The sequence below is a fragment of the Thamnophis sirtalis genome, unplaced genomic scaffold, assembly GCF_051295495.1.
Source record: "Thamnophis sirtalis isolate CommonGarterSnake01/CBP01778 unplaced genomic scaffold, rThaSir2_p1.2 scaffold_4, whole genome shotgun sequence".
Taxonomy (NCBI): domain Eukaryota; kingdom Metazoa; phylum Chordata; class Lepidosauria; order Squamata; family Natricidae; genus Thamnophis; species Thamnophis sirtalis.
The window spans coordinates 96067125-96087236 of NW_028261384.1; the positions used below are offsets into that span (position 1 = coordinate 96067125).

Consider the following 20112-nt stretch of genomic DNA (forward strand, 5'->3'; position numbering starts at 1 on the left):
CATTCTTTCTCACAGTCTAACCAACTTTACACAATTCTTCAGAAGTAGAGTGAAGAAACTATGTACATTGCCTTGAGGTTCTTGAGAAAAGAAGTGAGGCAAGAAAGTTAGAGTAGGTGGAGGAACACAAATTACCTTAGTACTTGTTTTTGGTAAGTCAAAAAGGAATGTAATCTAGGTTGGGCATCATGACACAATCTTTACTAAACAAATTGAAATCATCATTAAAAAATATGTATCTTGCAGGTTAGAGTCTCAAGCTTTTCAGGATTACTGCACCAAAAGCACTTGCCTGCCGCTTGAAGAATTTTAAGAGGAAAGATACAGAAGATCCTTAACAAGAATTTTAGAAATATGGATAAATTCTGCATCCACAATACAGAATTCAACTATAAGATCAAAGCCCTCATTTGCAAGTTGAGAGTAACTACTGTCCTATGTGCCCCATTCTGTGGCTTCACATAGCTTAGCTGAGTGTTTAGATTTAATGAATACATTCAAACAATAGTATAAGCTTGCTCAATCTTAATTGTAATCATGTTCTTTTGTGGTTTGGCATGTTGGTTTGTTTGGTTAATTTATGATTCAATAGGTTGTGCAAACCAAGAAAATTGGTATATTAATAATCATTTGAAGTGTGTTACGCAAATCCAATCCTTATTTCTTCCAACTCATTTATCTTATTGCCAAGACACTGTGCCAAAGTTAGGAAGCATTTGCAACCAAGATGCTTATTTTATTACATCAATCCAACAAATTATATATTTACACTGATGCAGGTTTTTGCTGGCCTAAATGGTTGTCTTGACAGAGTTGTCAAAAATATGTTGTTTTGACTTGGGCAGTATAATGGGACAGATTTATGATCCTAACATTTCCTTGGGAGAATATTTAGGGTTTTGCTTAGTGTTTTTAAAAAAAACATATTATGGATACGGGGAAACCACTTACTAGACAACCCAGGACCACTCAGTAATTGGAATAGAAATTCCAAAAAGTTGTTTTTGCAGAGCGCATCAGATTTGGCTGGCAGTATCATCAACAGCAAGCCAACTGGGAACAGATGTGAGAGAAAACTATGGAAACATATACAAACCTTTTTCTGCAAAGAACAAATTTTAAAAATGCAAAACAAATGAGAAAGACATGTACTTATTTGGAATACTGAAAAATATTTCTCAAATATTATGAATAGTTCTGACTCAACCACAACTATGAGGCTTAGCAGTTGAACTGAGTGGACATATTTTAAATATATTCCCCCCACCATCATATCCCAGAACTAGACTGGCACCAATGAATGTTGGTTTACTGCAAGGAGTTCTGCTTTTTAAAATCTCACTAGTCTGTTCTAGGTTCTCTCTTTACAAGAAAACAGGACTTTATTATCAATGTGTTCAAGACAAGTACAGACTACTGCAGTTATTTTACTGTTTGAAAACAAATACTGCTTTATTATATCAAAAAACATTCGAATAAACAGAGTAAAAAAGAGAATCTAAACAAAAGCCATTACAAATCTGTAAAGCAACAATGGATTAGGAAATTTCTACAAAACCCAGTGCCTTTCTTTAGTTAAAGTTATCATCTTTTACTTAAGATTTCTTGGAGATTTTAACCCTAAAGCAAAACGATTTCAATGGCTCATGCTTAAAAAGAAAACTACATGAAGGTGCAAGAAATATTTCAGGCTTCCACTGTCAGAGAATTGTTTAGTGAAGACTATATTATACCTTTACTGCTTGGTACATAGGAGGAGTAAAGCATGTTAAGCTTTAAGCAACTACCAGGAATTATGTTCTACCACACATAAAATCATTGTCAACTAAGGTATCAAAGAGTATTGTTGGGAGGGTGGAAGAGAGCTCTCCAAAAAGAATCCCACATTACTCTGAACATAATGAAGGTGAATAATGCAATTATATTTTGGACAAGAATGGCCTAAAGAGTCATGTGCCTTGAGATAATGTGTTCTGTTTGCACAAGAACCTGAATTGCTGCAAGGGAGAAAAAATAATAAAGCAAACAAGCAAGCTATGCAGTGAATGACAGATGAAAGCCTTTGGGGTTTAGAAGTTATAGAAATTAGGAATATCATTTTATCAATGTTGGCTTTTAGTGCTGAAAATCTTTAGCATATGCAACAGTGCAGGTGTTTATCTTTTATAGAGCCCAAAACAGGGAACTATAAGGAGAATGAGGCATCCTATGATTTTTATGTACTTGTTTTGATGCTTGTTTTTCTTTTGTGAAGTCAAACATACTATTTTTATTATAGATTTAAAATTAATATTTTTAAAAACTATTTTGGAGAGGCAGAAAATTTGATTTTGAATGAACTGCATGGTTCAGTGTAGCACTTGTTTTGGATGTAGTAAAAATGGGACATTTTTGTTGAAGATGAGCAGTTATTTAAATTCTATAGTTTCTACAAATAATATTGATCAGGTTTGAAAGCTATAATTCGGAATATATAAATCTCACTTTAAGTGGTCCGCTACTAACCGACAACAAGGTCATTTTTCAAAGGCTTACTTACGGTAGATATAGAAAAATAATAAAATCAATCATAAAGCTAAATTAAGAAACACGATGCTATTCTTGTAAATCATATTGTTTGGTAACTAATGTTTTTTAATCATAGCATATAGATTAAAAAATGCATGGGTTATATTGTGCAACAACCTACAAAAAACAATACTAATGACAGCTTACATATCAACTCCACTACAATTCACAAATCTTTTGAAAAAGGGAAGACCTATATGGAAAGAAGTGAATTTTTTTTACTCTTTCTTTTCACCATCTTCTGAAGTTATTGGGTCAGCTGGGGGTTCTTCAGCTAGGGCACTATTGCTTTCTGAACCAGTGTTGCTATCACTTGTTCCTTCCTCTGCCATGCTTTCAACACCTTCTTGCCCACTTTCCTTGTCTTCAGGAGTGGACGTCCCTTCACCATTCTGCTGAGTCTCAATAGCTTCTTCTGGAGGAGGTTCTTCTGTCACACAAACACAAACATACAAATTAAGACTCTTAATTTGAACTACTAGAATATTTTTCAAGAACAAGAGAACAGGCAAAAATGAATAGTAGGCAGACCATTTTCTCCCATATAGATATGTATGTATGTATGTATGTATGTATGTATGTATGTATGTATGTATGTATGTATACATATCTACCTATCTATCATCTATCTTTCTGTAGTCCTCAACTTACAACTACAATTGCAATCAGAATGTCCCTTGTTAACTAAGAAAGTTGTTAAGTGAGTCACACCCAATTTTAACTTTTTTTGCCCTAATTGTTAAAACAAATTCCTGCAGTGAATCATGGAGTTGTTAAGCATTCCAACTTCCCCCTTGACTTGCTTTCTGGCTGAGAAGATTGCAAATGGCAATGACATCATCCTGGGATACGGCAACCATTGCACATGCATGCTGGTTGCCAAGCCCCTGAATTTTTAGCGTACTGTAAGTGTGAGGACCTTTTCAGTGTCATTGTAATTTTGAATGGTTGCTAAATGAATACCTGTATAATAAAATACAATAATTTGGTAAATTGGAAAGAGCTCTTACTGAGGAGATCTGAGATATGAATCAGATGTTAAACAGATACAAGATACACTCATTCATGAAGAGTGGTCTTCTCCCTTGTCCCAAATTGTCTATCTGAATTAAGGCAAATTCCACTTTTCTGAAATTAACTTCTGGCTTCTTAAGCATTGGGAGAGGGCTATGAGCCGTTCACAATTTTCTACTTTTATTGAAAACATAAAAGTTTAAAAAATTATCATCTCTGAAAAAGATAAGTTTGATTATTTGATATTTATGGAAGGAAGCAAGAGAACAATTTCTGAAAAACAAATCTCCATATGCAACACACATGGCTGGAAAAAAAAGAGTCTGCTTTATAAACTTGTCCTCCATTAAATTTAATTTCCCCCAAAGATCCCCTTTAAAGGCATATTTTCTTTTCCTCTGCAATATGTGATTGATGGTCACGGCACACTGCACACAATCACCTGTTTCCATGGGAGGAGTTCCCTCTTCTTTTTTCTCCTCTGCCTTGCTGGCTGCCTGCTCCTCCTCAGTGGCCATGGTGGTCTGATTGCGTTCAGCTTGCTCTGCAGCCTCTTTCTCCCTTTCTTCCTGCCGCTTACGGGCTTGTTCTTCAGCCTGTGCAATTTCTGCTGCAATTTTCTCCATGTCCACTTCTACTTTCAGGCTGCAGAGCTAGCAAGAGAAGGGAAAGAAATAAGGCACTTTCCAATCCAGGATTCCTATCAGAACATTTTCCTATTCTATTACAGGTAGTCCTCAACTTATGACCAAAATGGAGTTCAAAATGTCTGTTGTTAAGCAAGACAGTTGTTAAAGGAATTTTGCTCCATTTTATGGCACCTTTTCCATAGTTGTTAAGTGAATGATTGTGGTTGTTAAGTTACTAATGAATCTGGCTTCCCCATTTACTCTGCTAGTCAGAAGGTTGCAAAAGGTGATCCCAGGGCTACGGGACACTGCAACTGTTATAAACATATGCCAGTTGCCAAATGTCTGAATTTTGATTACATAACACAACAGTTGTGTAGAAAACAGTCATAAGTCATTTTTTCAGTGCCATTATAATTTCGAACAGACACTAAAATGAATGGTTTTAAGTCTAGGACTAGCTGTACTTCCATTCAAATCTTATTCTACCAAAACTTCACAACGTGGCTTTACAACAATCCACTGCATAGGCAGTATGGCAACTTTGCCAATCGAATAAACTGGATTTTAAATCCTATTAACTCAAGAAAAATAAGTTCATCAGGAAATGACGATATATTACTCTATACTAAAATCCCAGAGGTGTTAAGAGGTTGAAAACACAACGATACATCTCTAGCTTGACTAACATTTACTGTCCCATATACTCTAATTCCAAAACAACAAATGCATCATTTTTATTATAAGCAATACACCTGTGCCAAATATATCACGGCAAATTGGAAAAGCCAAGTACCAAAAGAACATAGAATTTGGAGAAGGAACAAAGGAGATTAATCCACATGCCAGACAATGAAGAAACTTATTTGCCAACAATGAAATTTCTCACCAAACAGGTCTAAACCTGTTGAAAAATTCTTTAGTGATTCAGTTATAAATCTAAAGTAATATGTAATTCTTAGTCAATACTATTCATTTTACAATACTTTTAGTATTGCATTTATATGGCTAAACTGAATGCAATGAATTGACCTATTCAATTCGCTAAGAATTCAGAAGTGGTTTTGACAGTTTATGCAATGTTATAATATCTACAGATCATCACTTTTCTAAGTTCTTTCTTTGAAGGAAAACAAGGAACTTTAGAAATAGAAAATCTAAGGAAAATTCAACAGTTTGCTTACAATGTAATCTCAGACATGTCTAAATGGAAGTATCATTGAGTTGCAAAAAGGGCTAAAATACAGATTTATAAGAATATCTGTAGGAAAGTTCACCAACTATAATAAATGTGCTATAATTGGTCATGTAGCATTTAATACATAAACTATATTCAGATCTCAAATAAAGGATGTGAAAACACAAAATGCAATATTTCCCTATTGAAGGTAAAGAGAAGAAAAATATAAGCTATCAAATGAGACCAGAAAGTTAATTTGAAATTGTTTTCCTGATAATTTTCTACTTGATTCAATCATTTGAACTTGCTCATCAGATGGCAGATGAAAGTTTTACCCAGATATATAATGTAGTGAAAATGTAGTACATGGGTACCTGTCAGATATTTTAAATTTCCTCCTTAGGCAAGGAATTCTAGTTCAAAAATCTGGAAAGCCAACTACTCTCAGCTTAATGCTTTGGTTAGAAAAGCCGTGGATTTTTTGGCCTGTATTTCTTTTATTTTAAAATTAGCATTGGTGCAGAGGGTGATATTTTACTTTTTTTTCACCAAATTATTCAATAGGATACTTGGATTTTTTTGAACTCAGGCTTCATTTGTACTAATGTCCAATATTCTATTAGGCAGCAGGATCCAACCACAAATACATTAAAAAGTGAAAGTATGATTTTGCCCCCTGGCAACTTGCAGGTCTGGGGCACCACAATATTAGATTTAACATGCACATCTTCTTTCCATCTGAAATGAAAAAAAAAGATCAGGGGCTTCTACATACGTTCAGTGAAAGCAGAGATGCTCTAGAGAACCCTACCCGTTTAAGCTCACTGTTAAAGGATTCAGTGCTTTCCAAAAACTTCCTCTTTTTTTCTTGATGACGTTCTTCAATTTGAAGGAGTTCAGCTTCAAGTTTACGCTGTGTAGAGGGGAAAATGAAAGTATGTGAAAAAATAAATACACATTATTTGAAATATAATAGAAATATTTGATTGCTGAAAAAGTCATGCAAAATGGGAATTGAAGTACCTTTTAAGGTTTTTTACAGACTGTGCTTAAGAATAAGGTAAATATCCATGCCTGATAACACTTGATACTCCTTTTCATATCTTTCTAAAATATGTAACAAATGGCATTTCTGTGCTTTCTATGTTAATAAAAATGTTTGGCAGTATCTTTAAAAGTAGCAGCTACTTGTTTCATTTAATTTAATAGGTGAATTTTTTTTGATAGAATACAAAATATACAGAAATATTTGAATAGTCCACACCTTTTTGGTTATACCTTATCTCCCAAAAATATCATCTAAAGCAGTGGGGCCAACTTTTTTGGAAGCAGGAACTAGTTTCAGAAGACAAATTATTTTGGCCGGGGGAGGGGGGAATGGTTTTGCTTGCAACCGAAATCCTGCACATGCACAGATGAAGCTTTGCTCACTCTCCTGCCACTGTGGGCCCAGTTCCTAATAGACCATGGACCCATGCTAGCCCTGATAACGCCTGATCTAAGGTAATTGGGTGAGATCTCATTCTTTATCCCTTTCCCAAAGCAAGTCAGAGAGGTAAGCAGAAATGGTCTTATCATGTGTTTTAAGATATAAGAATTAATTTGGGGAATAATTCAGATCTGCTTCATTGACTCATAGAAAATGCCCATTTGAAAATAATGGGACAGTATGAAAATGTTAATAGTGGGCAAGAGATACAATCCTTCATGCTGAGGAAAAAGAAAATTCAAAACAAACTATTAATGAACTCCCCCCTCCCCCAAGCTCCCTAGTTATTTTATAAGAAGGGAAAAAGATCTGCTGCTTCTTCACTTTGCATATTCTCATCTAAAGTGCTATTGCATACATATCTCAGTTGGATATAATAATCTATTTCATTTGGAAAGTTACTGCTATTGAATTCATATTAGCTTGAGTTACATTATTTTTCGGAGTATAAGATGCACCAGAGTATAAGATTTTGAAGAGGCATTTTTTTAAAAAAAATGTTTAGACTCTGCAAAAACGGCCCGTTTTTCCGAAAACACCCTCCCTTTCACCTCCACACCACCAAAAAAGGGTATGAATAGCCTTTAGGAAGCTTGCAGAGTGCTCATTTGGGGAAGGGACCCAAAAATGAGCAAAAAATGGCCCTTTTTTGTGAAAAAGGGCAGGCATAGCCTTTAGGAGGCTTATAGAGTGCTCCTGGGGGGGGGGGGGGGATGAGAAAAATTGAGCAAAAACCGGCCCATTTTTCACTGATTTCTGCCCTCCCCAGCCCCCAGGAGCACTCTATAAGCCTCCTAAAGGCTATGCACGGCCATTTTGGTGAAGGGGACAGGGTTTTGGGAGGCAACAAATGCTGTATTTAGTGTCACCTCAAGGCTAGATTACTGCAATGCGCTCTACATGGGGCTACTCTTGAAAAGTATTCGGAAACTGCAGCTAGTCCAGAATGCAGCCGCGTGAGCGATATTGGATGTACCGAGGTACACCCACGTTACACCTGTCCTCCGCGAGCTGCACAGGCTACCAATTGGTCTCCGGACACAATTCAAGGTGTTGGTTATTACTTTTAAAGCCCTACATGGCTTAGGGCCAGCATACCTGCGAGACCGCCTACTGCCACATACTTCCCTGCGGCTGGTGAGATCCCACAGATTGGGCCTCTTTCAGATGCCGTCAGCCAGACAATGTCGTCTGGCGGCTCCATGGGAGGAGAGCCTTCTCTGTGGCTGCTCTGACCCTTTGGAATGAACTACCCCCAGAGATCTGGACCTTACCCACTCTCATGGCCTTCAGGAAAACTGTTAAAACCTGGCTATTCCGGCAGGCCTGGGGCTGTTGACCTCACTGTTGAGGTCCAGCCCCGATCAGAACGAATGCATGTGTGGTAATTTTAAATGTCTTTTCTTTTTATTATCCCTTCTTCCTTTTTTTGTAAGACGCCCGGAGTCCTTCGGGATTGGGCGGCGTATAAATTTTATTAATAAATAAATTTTTATTAATAAATAGGTGAACTACATTATGAACATTTATGATTCTGGAGCCACTGCCTTAAATAAACTTTAAATCCTATCTCACCTCATCCCATACATTTGGTGTTTATATTTTACCTGATGAACCATTAATGACTGGACTTGGCGTTTGAGGACTTGCATTCTTGCTGTAGTAACCACAGATCTAACATCAGGGACTACGCTTTCACTCAGGATCTCACTAATTAAGCGATGGTTTCTCTGGAAACGGGCAGTAGCAGTATGTTTCATAGAAAATCCATCATCATAATCTGAAACAAAATCATGCAGAGTGAGGATCATATAACTCTGATATAAACTTTATTCTGTTCCTTTATTCCTTTTTATCAATTTACTCCCCTTGATGAAAACATTTCAGCTTTTTTTCCTCAACGGCTGATGTCTCAAAAGTTGACATTTGTAAAATAAAAATACATGTAAAATATACACTCATACAGGCTACCAAATAGTGACTGTAAAATTTAATTTTCCTTAGCAAAGAATGATTCAGTTCTGCAAAGATAAAATAGTTGGTTTTCATGTAACAGAGTAGTTCAGTGAATAATAAATAACTTTACTAGGTTAAGGATGCATCCTGAATGTGCATTATTACATTTCATATATTGAAGGCTTGGTGACATTAATATGTAGCTTGCAAAGTACTAATATCTAATCAGAGATTGTATAGAATAGCATAAATATACTTGGAGTAAAACTAGGGTTTGGCTGCACTTGTGGCATATTAAAATTTAAACAGTTTAATCAAAACTGTTTAATTAAAACTGTCTAATATAATCCATACTATTATCAAGCAATGCTTTAATCAGCATAAAAATGTCAAAGGGTGGATATTCTGGACTATATTTTATCAAAAATAACAATATTTGTTCAAAATATTGACCTAAGATATGGTGAGTAATGCAGGTCAATTCATGGGTCTATTTGGTGATGACAATAACATATGGAAGATTGTAATTTGATACGGAGAAATACATGGTAAAAAATATGAATTAGCAAATGAACAAATAAATGGAATATGTTAACTGTCTATGTAAACGAAAGTAAGATATATAATAGAACGGGATCTGATCCAGTGGGATTGATTAACATATGCAGAGAAATGAATGAAAGTGTAAATTCAATTATAGATAGTCCTCACTTAGCGAATGCAATTGATACAGACAACTCCACTAAACAAACTACCATGTTACTATGAATGATTTACAGTATCATTTCTCATTTGGTCAATAAATGAGTCACCACAGGTTATTAAGTGAGACATTCCATGACCACAACTAATTATTCCACTGCTGGCTTGTCGAGTGACTCTTTGCTGGCTGTGAAGTGTGCAAATGTTCATCACGTGACTGCAGGACTCTGCGACAGTCCTAAATACTTGCTGGCTGTGAAACCCACAAATTTCAATCACACAATTGCTCCCTCAGAAAGAATTATTTTCAATGAAAAATTATCAGGAAATAATTATTACTATTCAAACACATGTTTTGTGGCATAATGGAGGGGGAAAAAGCTGCAAAGGGACTCCGGTCTTTGCAATTTCCAAATTTCTAATGTCAGATTTAATCTATCCAGCAAATTCATACAAACATGGGACATGGAGACAAACAATCCAACTTATCTTTCAGGTGGCCAAGCATAGATAATAGAGCTTTTGAATTTGTATTTGTATTAGCCTTGACCAGCATGAACCATAGTGAAGACTATTAAAATGGTAGTCCAAAACATATCACATTTAAAAGGGACAGACACTCACAACAATATTAAGCCCCAAAGGTGCTTTTTTAGGAGGCACCTGAACTTTCTTGTTTTTAAGTTTTAAATGCAATATTTTTTCATTTTAAATAGCAATAGCAATAGCAGTTAGACTTATATATCGCTTCATAGGACTTTCAGCCCTCTCTAAGCGGTTTACAGAGTCAGCATATTGCCCCCACAGTCTGGGTCCTCATTTCACCCACCTCGGAAGGCTGGAAGGCTGAATCAACCTTGAGCTGGTGAGATTAGAACTGCTGAACTGCAGATAACAGTCAGCTGAAGTGGCCTGCAGTACTGCACCCTAACCACTGTGCAACCTATACCCAACTGCTTTTTCCATATGGGAATGGTAAATGATTTTTAATTAGAGGAAATAAATTAAATCCCATATAAATTTAATTTGGAAGCAAATTGTTCTCTGCTCATTGAAGTCTATTCCTGGGACAGCAGGCAGTTTGGCCTGGTATAGAAGGTTAAAAAATGTATAATCCAACCTATACACACATACACACACACTCATACTCACTCACTAAGGCTTGATAAGGAAAAATTACTTCTATGTGATGCCCAACAGTTTTTTTCCTCTCTTCATCAGCCCATTTGATTACTTCTAATAATTTGCTATTAAGGTAGTTTTAAATTAAAGATAATTTATCCCAATATTTGAAATGGCAAAAATGAGCGCTGGGAAAAATGAATTATATTTTATGTAAAACAAAATGTATTTTGTAAAATATTTACTATATATACACGTTCCTTAGATAATTAATAGTTTGATTTGATATTTTAAACAGAAAAAAGATCAGTTACCATTTTAAAAATGAATGGAGGTGGTTATAGGAATCCCATATAACAAGTTCTCACTCTTTCTATGACATCATTCCCTATGAAAATAGCTACTTAATGAACTTAATTGTGAATTCATAACCACCCATTTTCCTCCTGTCAAAATCAAGAACATCAAAGAGTTAAGAGTCAAAGAATATCTCCAAATTGCTTTTCAAAAAACAGAATGACAAATAGTAGATACAGGCTTGGTATTTTCCAAAACTATTTTTGAAAAAGTGTCTCAGAGCAGCAATCTTGAATTTCTAGTTTATCCCCTCCAACCAATTAACCCCATGTTTTAAAAAAAGAACTGAAAAGCTAACTATGCTAGAGATATTTATATATTGGGCCACTAGATCTGTTCATCCACATTATATTTTACTTAAATTTAACTTTTAAAATGATACCTGGGAGTGCAAATTATATTTATATGTCATCACAGCCCATCCTAATAATTCCAAGTGAGCATACAATTCAAGGATTCTCACCCAGATACTGGAGTTCTGAATCCTGGCAGCAAGGTTATACGTTTTATAATTAAGATACCCATATAACACATCACAAAATTGGGGGGGGGGGGGGGCTCCTTCTCTAAACAAGTTATTTCTAGGACAAGATATCTGGATTCTATGCAGTAACTAAACAAAATGCCTGATTTAAAAATCTTCAATAAAAAGGATTTTTCATGCAGGCGATAATGAAACTTTTGGTAGGGTCAAAATATAGTAAATATTCTGCTGATAGTGAAAGCCTAATAAAAGATACAGGGTAAAACAAGTGGGGAAGACTTTAAGAGAAGACATCAAGCAGCTCCACTAATTCAGTGCTGAAAGCAAATCGGCCTATTCATAGTAGTAATAATAAAGCTCAATGAAAGACAGTCACTGATTAATAGTTAAAGTTTGGGAGAAATTAACATTAATAGATGAATCTTTCAAGTGAATCACTACTGTTTGTCAATGTACTGATTCCTCTATCAACAATAGAAAACATGTCATGCCATGGCTATCAAATATCAAAAACATCTGCTAGGCTATTCCATCTACTTTACAATCTGAAGCTGTATGGAAAAACACATCTGAAATGGAATCACCTCTCAACCAAGTCCAACTATACAGCTAGGATATTCCAGTGGAGTTTGGACTTTATCAAAGGGGAAAACTACAAAAAACTGAAGGAATTAACATGCCTACCAAAATAATATCTAAAGCCTGGATGAAAATGATCATTAAAAATATCTGGGCATCCTTCAGGCTGACAAGCATAATAAAGTCAAGAAGGTGGCTAGTGTTGAATACATTAGAAGAGTGAAGATCTTAAATCCAAATTCAGTGGAAGAAATACCATCAAGGCAATTGACACCAAGACAATCCCACACATTTAGATACACAGCTGGAATAGTGAACTGGATTCAAGAGGAACTAAAAACCTTGGATAGGAAGGCTAGAAAAAATTGCAATGAATCATGTCCTTCATTATACAGCAATGTTGACAGACTCTACTTATCAAGGGAAATAGATAGGTATGGAATGTTTTAAGTACATTAGACAGTTGGGAAAACAGGCATTTAAAGAATATCTGAAGGGCAATGAAGATGTATTGAAGCTACTATATTATGAAGGCTTACTAGACTACTAGAAAGATCGAACAAATGTGCAAGCGACAACAGAAGAGGGACATGGTCAAGCAAAGTATAACAGGCCAGTACATTAAAAAAAAGCAGGCAAAGAAGACAACAAGAGCTGGTAATGACTAAGAGAAAGAAAACAGAAAAGAGGGGTTAATTCTGGCTATGCAAGATTGTGGCTTAAGATAACATGCATACAAAGCCAGAATTACAGAGAAATAGAAAACAAATGCCACATCTGCAAAGAAACAAGAGACATCCTGGACCGCCTGTTAGCTGCTGCAAGAAAATCAGATAAATTAATTAGGAAAAAGCTGCAAGACAAAATAGCCACAATGATGTATTGGAATATTTGCAAAAATACAATTTGCCTGAAAGCAAGAACTGACCACAAAATATATTTTTTTAAATGAAGAAACTGGACTTTAGAATTCAATATAATCAAACAGACAAAAATCTGCTACATAACATCTGAAACTTAAAAATTATTGATAATAAAGACAAAAAATCTGTATAGTCGATGTTGCAGTACAGCAGAAAAGAAGAGAAAGAACTGGAGAAAACTGCAAAATACAAAATACCTGAAAACAGAAATGGAAAGTCTTTGATAAAAGAAAACAAAGATAATACCAACATAATAGGCACCTTGGGTGCAAACCCAAAACAGCTGGAACATGAACATCTCGGCACTGACAAAATCATCATCAGTTAATTGCAAATGGCAGCTTTACTTTGACAGACGAATATTTATCTGCAATGACATCTTTAGTAAAAAAAACAACAGTATTTGCCTAACCAGGTTCAGGAAGTATCTTATAGATAGATAAAAATGCTAAATCCTAGCTAAACATCTGGCTGATTGTCTGACCAACCATAATAACTGTTGAAAACTAGCAGCTTCTGGGAGTCACATAATAAATACTTGGGGCAGAGATATGCAGTCTCTGAACTTCTGATTAGTACACAGTGCAAGATGGAATCAATGAAGGCTGGGAAATATAAGGAAATGTATGATCACTTCACTACTGAATGACTGTTTATAATATCTCTCATAAGCTATGTATGGTTGCTTATTTTTCTGAATCTTCCATGATGAAAACTACTGCTTTAGAAAGAAATATACCACGGTTATATGATTCAGCATAAAAATAAATCTGTCTCCCTGATTTTTATCCTCAGCCTTGAAATTATTCCAAAATGAGACTGCATGACATTAAAAAAAAGAAAATGATCCTATCTTTGTTTAATAGAAAAGGAAAGTTGGGGTTAAAGAGATTCATATCTTTTCAGATGAACAGTTCCCCTTTCAACCAGGTACTGCCTTTTTAAAGCAAAGAATTCTGGGAGAAATAAGTCAACTTCCTTTTGTGAGGCATGAAAATGAGAAAAGCTACTAAAATGACATCTATAAGCAGAAGCTGCTGGATCTATCCAAAGTAAACTTTAAAAAGCAATTCTACATAGAATTCATAGATGACTGATCGAGGATAAATCTGGGTATCTTATTTCAAATATATCTTAAAATATAAATGAAGAACTTCCATATTATATTTAGGAAAAGAGCTGTAATTTGGAAGGCTTGCTGGTGAACTGTGAGAACTCAGTGGGTGGTTTAGGCAAGCTATACTGTATCAGTTTTAACCTTCACCCCAATCTGAAACACAGAAATAAAGAATAATTAACAATTCGTTGACCTTAACTAGCTTGGGCAAAGAATCTAGGGGACTGAAAATTTTAATTAAAAAAATACTTAGCATTTCAATTATTTTCTCCATATTTCTTTGAATATTCTAACTTCTTGATCTGATCTAGCTAATTTTGTGGTAAATTTCAATTCTGTTCTCAAATTCCTATTAAAAATACTTAAGGTCTCTAAATAAGTGAAGACATATTCTCTTGTACAATCCCTTGGGACAATTTTACAGATCTCTATTCAATAGGCAACTTCCTTTGTAACTGCCAGTGAAAAACCTAGTTTATTTGTTAAAACTGTCCAGTCTGCAAAACTCTGCAAAAACCAAGATGCTTAGAATACATATTTTCCTAAGCAGTATATTAATTAAATCTAGGTGGGTGCAAATATTAATACAAGTGGACATCTTGACTTTTCTACATTTGATGATAGAACTATGTTAGTTCATGTAAGAAATATTTAGTCTAATGGTTAAGGTACCAGGCTAGAAAGCACTGTAAATTCTGGTCCTAGTTTTATGAATCTTTGCTGCCTTGAGCTATAATACAGTAATAATAAAGATGGATTAAAAATAAATCTACCATAGATTGCTAAAAATACTTGATGGAAATTTAATACCATTGCTTTTGTTTTATGCAGTTTCATCCTATTTATGTGCAAATCCCAAACTAAGAATTGTAATATTTATAGAATTTTTTCCAACCACAAAGGGTTCCCCAGCAAGTTGTTTTAAAAAGAGAATAAAAGACTGATTTATGAATCCTGAAAAATTTCATTGTAAAGTAAAAAGAAGCTACATCTCAAGCATTGTGTCATTCTTTGTGACCAGTAACATAATTTCTTCTGTTCTTGCTTACCATCTGGATCCTCAGCAGGCTGGATGCTCATATAAGGTTCACCTTTCTCCATTCGGGATTGCCTTTGCCGGCTTTCCTCCTCCAGTGCAGCTTCAGCACGGCTTTTGGCATTGATATAGGCAAGGTAAGCAGGTGAATTATGATAGGCCTTCATTGATTCGTTGTACTCTATCTACAGGTTGATAGATATAATTTTAAAAAAATACAACAAATCCCATCTCCCTTAACTGTAGGAATTTCAAACAATTAAGAAATCCTCAAAGTACACAAGGACAACTTCACACGAAGCAAGAGACAGATTCCTCAGGGCTGATTATTGATACTCAATTGCTCTCTTCTGCAAGGGTCTCACGGCCAGAAGCAAGGTAGAGTTACATTTTAAACATTTTGGAATGTGTCCATATTTAATGAACAGCAAAGGGAAATATGATGTGGGAGGAACTGGAAGAGGGGAGTCTCATTAACTGTGCTTTATTTCCAGGTGCCTTTATGCTTAGATGTTCAGTTGGGGGCAGAGGGAGAGTAGGCAACCTTGACTCAAGCTGGGCTCTTTTCAACTCATCCAAAGTATCGTGATTTTATCACACTCTCCTTATAATTGTTTAGTAGATCTGGCCTTGCACAGCAAAAGTTGATTCAGGTTTTCTTTCCTCAATAATTCTCCTGTACATGAGCCCGTAAGTGACCTCCTCCAGAACCAGTCTTTTTAATTTAATTTTTCTTTAGCTTTATGTGTATGAAAGAGAAAGACAGACTTCCAGAATCATTTGGGAGAAGGAGATTTCTTCTGTGTACCTTTTCTGCTTCATATTCATTTAAGTATTCTTGCTTCTCTTCATCAGTGAGGTCACGCCACATCCCTCCAATGATCTTCCCAATTTCCCATAACTTCAAGTCAGGGTTGGATGCCTTCACTTGGTCCCAGACCTTAATAAAAACATCTGTAGTAAAGCTCCAGCTAACTAAATACTTACAAAATAAACACATCTTTTGTTAATATCATTACGACGACTACTGTTCTTTCAAAGCAAGGCTATATAGTTATTTTGGGCAATGTCCACTGTTTGATTATTTCTCTGAGGTGGGAAGACAGAGGTACATTTATCATCCATTGCCTGGTTTTATTGGCAGCTGCATAGCATCCTTGTCACAGCATCTTCTCCCTTAAATCCTGCACATTATTCTTCTCTTTTGCATTAAGAGAGGCGACGGATGTAACTTTTTTTTTAAAGAAATAGAGGCAGAAAAGCAGGTCCTTTGGACTTAGTCCCTTCTTGACACTTGACTGGATCAAGTCCTGTCTGTAAGACCTAAGCTCTTTTATCAGAAAGAAAAAAGCCAGCGAATTAAAAACAAGGAAAGGAAAAAGAAGTAGCATGACACTACACCCTTATTCCCTCTCCCTAAAATAAATTTCAAAACAAAAATAAAGAGCAATGTAGATCTTATTGTCACTATTGCAAAGTGCAGTTATGAGGTTGCATGAATCCTGCTTTGCCATAAAAAGTGGATACTTTAATATAGAAAATTCTGTCAATAAGGCACCCGATGCATCTTTAGTAGAAGAAGTGGTAGTACACTTTAAGCATTTTTTAAATAATCAATAAAAAGGGTCTTCATTTCTTCCCTACAGTATGGTGGCCATGTTTCATTCTGTGGTGAAACTTATTCCCCCCCTCCATTTTGGGTAGGTTGCTATTGCCTTCACTGTGAAAGGAGGAACCAACGATTTCTTAACTTTCCCTTAAGGGGAAAAAAAAAACCATAAGCAAGGCTATAGTAACAGGTTTGCTTTTTGAATTCAAACACATTTTAGAATAATAATGAAATAGATTAAGCTGAGGCAGACCTTTAATCAGGACCAAGCATTTTGTACCCACCTTCCTGCTGTACCTCATGTAGGGCATGAGTGGCTTATCTGGAGGCTTTGGGGGTTTGGGGATTGTAATACCCGATGATGCCTAAGGAACAACCAAATAAAACACACTGGTTATGTTATTTCAAATATTTAAGAACTGCAAAAGAGGCATTTGCTAATATAATATATAGATAATAGAGGTCCAGGTTAACACTTACTAACTCTTATGGGAACAAATATATTTTAATATGTGCAGAGTAAAAAATGCTGTAATATTTCTCTTTGTACTTTCAATAAATCTATGGATTGACAAAGATTTTGTATTAAAACAGCAATTTTCAACATCCCAAATACTTTCCATAACTCAAAACATCAATTTCTTTTCCTAATGAGAGCAGTTGTTATGTTATCTGTACTAAATACCTGAGGTTCTATTCATACCTGCATTTTTAACTCCAGGTCGAATCCCAATAGCCACTTTAGTCTGTATTATTTCAATGTCTCTGCATGCCATGTGCACAGCAATATTAACCAGTTCTAATGTCCAATCAATTCCAAGCTCAATTGTTGTAGCTTTGTGTTCTGATAGACATAGACATCCTGCAACCCTCTAGAAAATGTAAGCATATTTTCTGGCAGGTTGTTTTCAGATAATCATTATTGTCTTGGTGAACAGCTGCAATTGATATAAATTTCTGACTTGTCCAATTTTGTCCCTTCTATTCCAACTTCTGAAAATACCTGGAACCACTTCTGGATAATATGATATGGATTTTCCAGCAAATACCAGAAAAGAAAAATGGAAAACTATAGCCTTCCTATATTGCTATACTACAACAGTTTTCAATATTGAAATTACTGTGGCCCAGCACTATTTTGAGGCCATCTAGTTGCCACTCTTACTTTAGAATATTAAAAGTACTTTATGTAATAGTTAAGGTAGCACAGGAAAAGATCAAGGATGAATGCAACCTCAGGGTAAAGAGAAGAGATAGATTAACAACAGTAAAAAGGACTGAAGTGGAATTGTAAAGAGTATGGGGAAATGTCCTTGACAGAAATATGCAAGTAGAAGATTGAAATATTCTCTAAATCATGATAATATTAGGAGATGAATCAAGTAAATGCTCTCTGATTTACTTGGACATAAGAAGGGTGGAGGGGAAGTAAAGAGGAATCAGATTTGCAAAACTGATCTCGGTCCCATTAGGTAGACCAAATCAGATCAAATTTACAGGAAGACTAGAGCTATGCTTTATTGAGATATCTATAATTACAGAATCTTAAAAGTCTGTGTTTTACTTCCCCTAAGTTTATAACCCATTGGATTTGGAAGGAGTTTCCCTGAGCTTCCTCTTCTTGCTTCCCAGGCATAAATAATATTTTACCCTCTATGCCAGATGAATGATTCTTGCTATTTCTGAATACAAGGATTCCTCAACTTATGGTCATTCATTTAACTATTGTTTGCAGTTACAATGGCACTGAAAAAAATGACTTACAACCGATTCTCACACTTACGACCATCACAGCATCCCCACAGTCACGTGATCAAAATTCGGGCGCTTGATAACTGCAATCTGTATTTAAGGTGATTCAGCATACTGAGATCTCATAATTGCCATCTGAAACCCTCCCAGGGGGCTTCCAAAAAGCAAAATCAACAAGGAAAGTCATGGCAAGAAAGGTTATAAAGTTCACTTAATGATGGCACTGCTTAGTGATAGTTCTGGTTCCAATTATGGCTATAAGTTGAGAATTACCCATACTACACTCTCATCCAAGATCATCTCAATTATCTTTATTCCATTATGGAATATCCACTATCCTTATTCCATTATTGGAGAGATTCTTAAAATATTTATCAGAATAACATATTTCTCCAAGCTTGCTTCCTTGAATATCTTATTAGTCCAAACTGCATTATCCAAGAGGAAATTTTACAGAGTGAGTTCCTGGAGCAACTTTGTTTTCCTAAAAGATCTGTAGAAACACTAAGCTTTCCCCCTGCACTTAGTAAGGAAAAAGAATAGCTAAAAATAATACGAATGTCTTAGTGGGTAACAGATAATGTCCTTTTTTTTCTACAAAAATATTCTGGGTTCAAAATATACTTTCATATATACACAATTCATCTTTTTCAAAGACGTGCTCATCCTTCATTTGAATCAACTCTTCACTAAGAGAAGGACCCATTAACGTTTATTTTCAAGGAATTTATTAAACATAAGATAGCTAATATGCAAATTAATGCATTTGCAGGCATTGGCATTGGCTGTGATACAATTGTCTGTGTATATGTGTGAATGGTGAATGGCTTTCTAGGCAGCTGGGGATCTTTTCCAAATTTTTCAATAGTAGTGGAATACCTCTACTCTGGAGAATGTAATCACTATAGAATGAGATCCTTCGTGGCACGACAAAACCGCGCTCGACTAAAGCACGCCCGATTAAATCGCGTTGCTGACGTCATCAACAGGGCGATAACAGCGAGCGCGGAGAAAGAAGGGCGCTTTAAATAGCGCTTTAAAAGCAAGCCGATTCAAGTTAAGGTAAGGGTTAGGTTTAGGGTTAGGTTTAGGTTAAGGGTTAGGGTTAGGTTAAGGGTTAGGATTAGGTTTAGGGGGGTTAGGTTTAGGGGTTAATTTTAGGTTTAGCGTTTACAGCATGCTTCTGTCTCCGCACTGTTGTCGCCCTGTGATGACGTCAGCTACGCGGTTTCGTCGAGCGTGCTTTAGTCGAACGTGGTTTTGTGGTGGAACCGAGATCCTTATCAGTAACAGTAAAATCAATCAACAATACTTATTCACTTTAACAAAGGAAACAGATACATGTCTGCATTTTTAGACAATGTGACCTTCCACATAGAAATAATGAGGTAGCATATATGCACCAAATTCTATCTGTACTTCAAAATACATGTAGCTATTTTGGGAGGGGACTATAGAGGTTAAAATCAAGATTTAGTCATTCAGACAAAGACCACTACATAGATCTCAGATTTTGAATGATCCTACTCATCTTATGGCTTAATTGTGATAATACATAAATAAAAAATATTTGTACAACATTTGAGAAGCTCATT

The 20112-nt window shown here is 35.6% G+C and overlaps 1 protein-coding gene across 2 annotated transcripts in view; it reads right to left on the reverse strand.

Annotated features, from left to right (window-relative positions):
• Positions 1-1422: 1422 nt before the first annotated feature.
• Positions 1423-20112, reverse strand: part of SMARCE1 (SWI/SNF related BAF chromatin remodeling complex subunit E1) — a 40452-nt gene continuing 21762 nt past the window's right edge. Inside the window, exons 5-11 of one of the 2 annotated variants that reach the window (XM_087713499.1) lie at positions 17050-17130; positions 15965-16096; positions 15170-15341; positions 8488-8660; positions 6203-6304; positions 4025-4235; positions 1423-2995 (exon numbers count right to left, since the gene is read on the reverse strand). In XM_087713499.1, coding sequence (XP_087569625.1) covers positions 2787-2995; positions 4025-4235; positions 6203-6304; positions 8488-8660; positions 15170-15341; positions 15965-16096; positions 17050-17130 — 1080 coding nt within the window. In that variant the 3' untranslated portion in view covers positions 1423-2786. Of the gene's footprint in view, positions 2999-4024; positions 4236-6202; positions 6305-8487; positions 8661-15169; positions 15342-15964; positions 16097-17049; positions 17131-20112 lie in introns of both variants that reach the window. The other variant, XM_014073885.2, reaches the window with a different exon arrangement.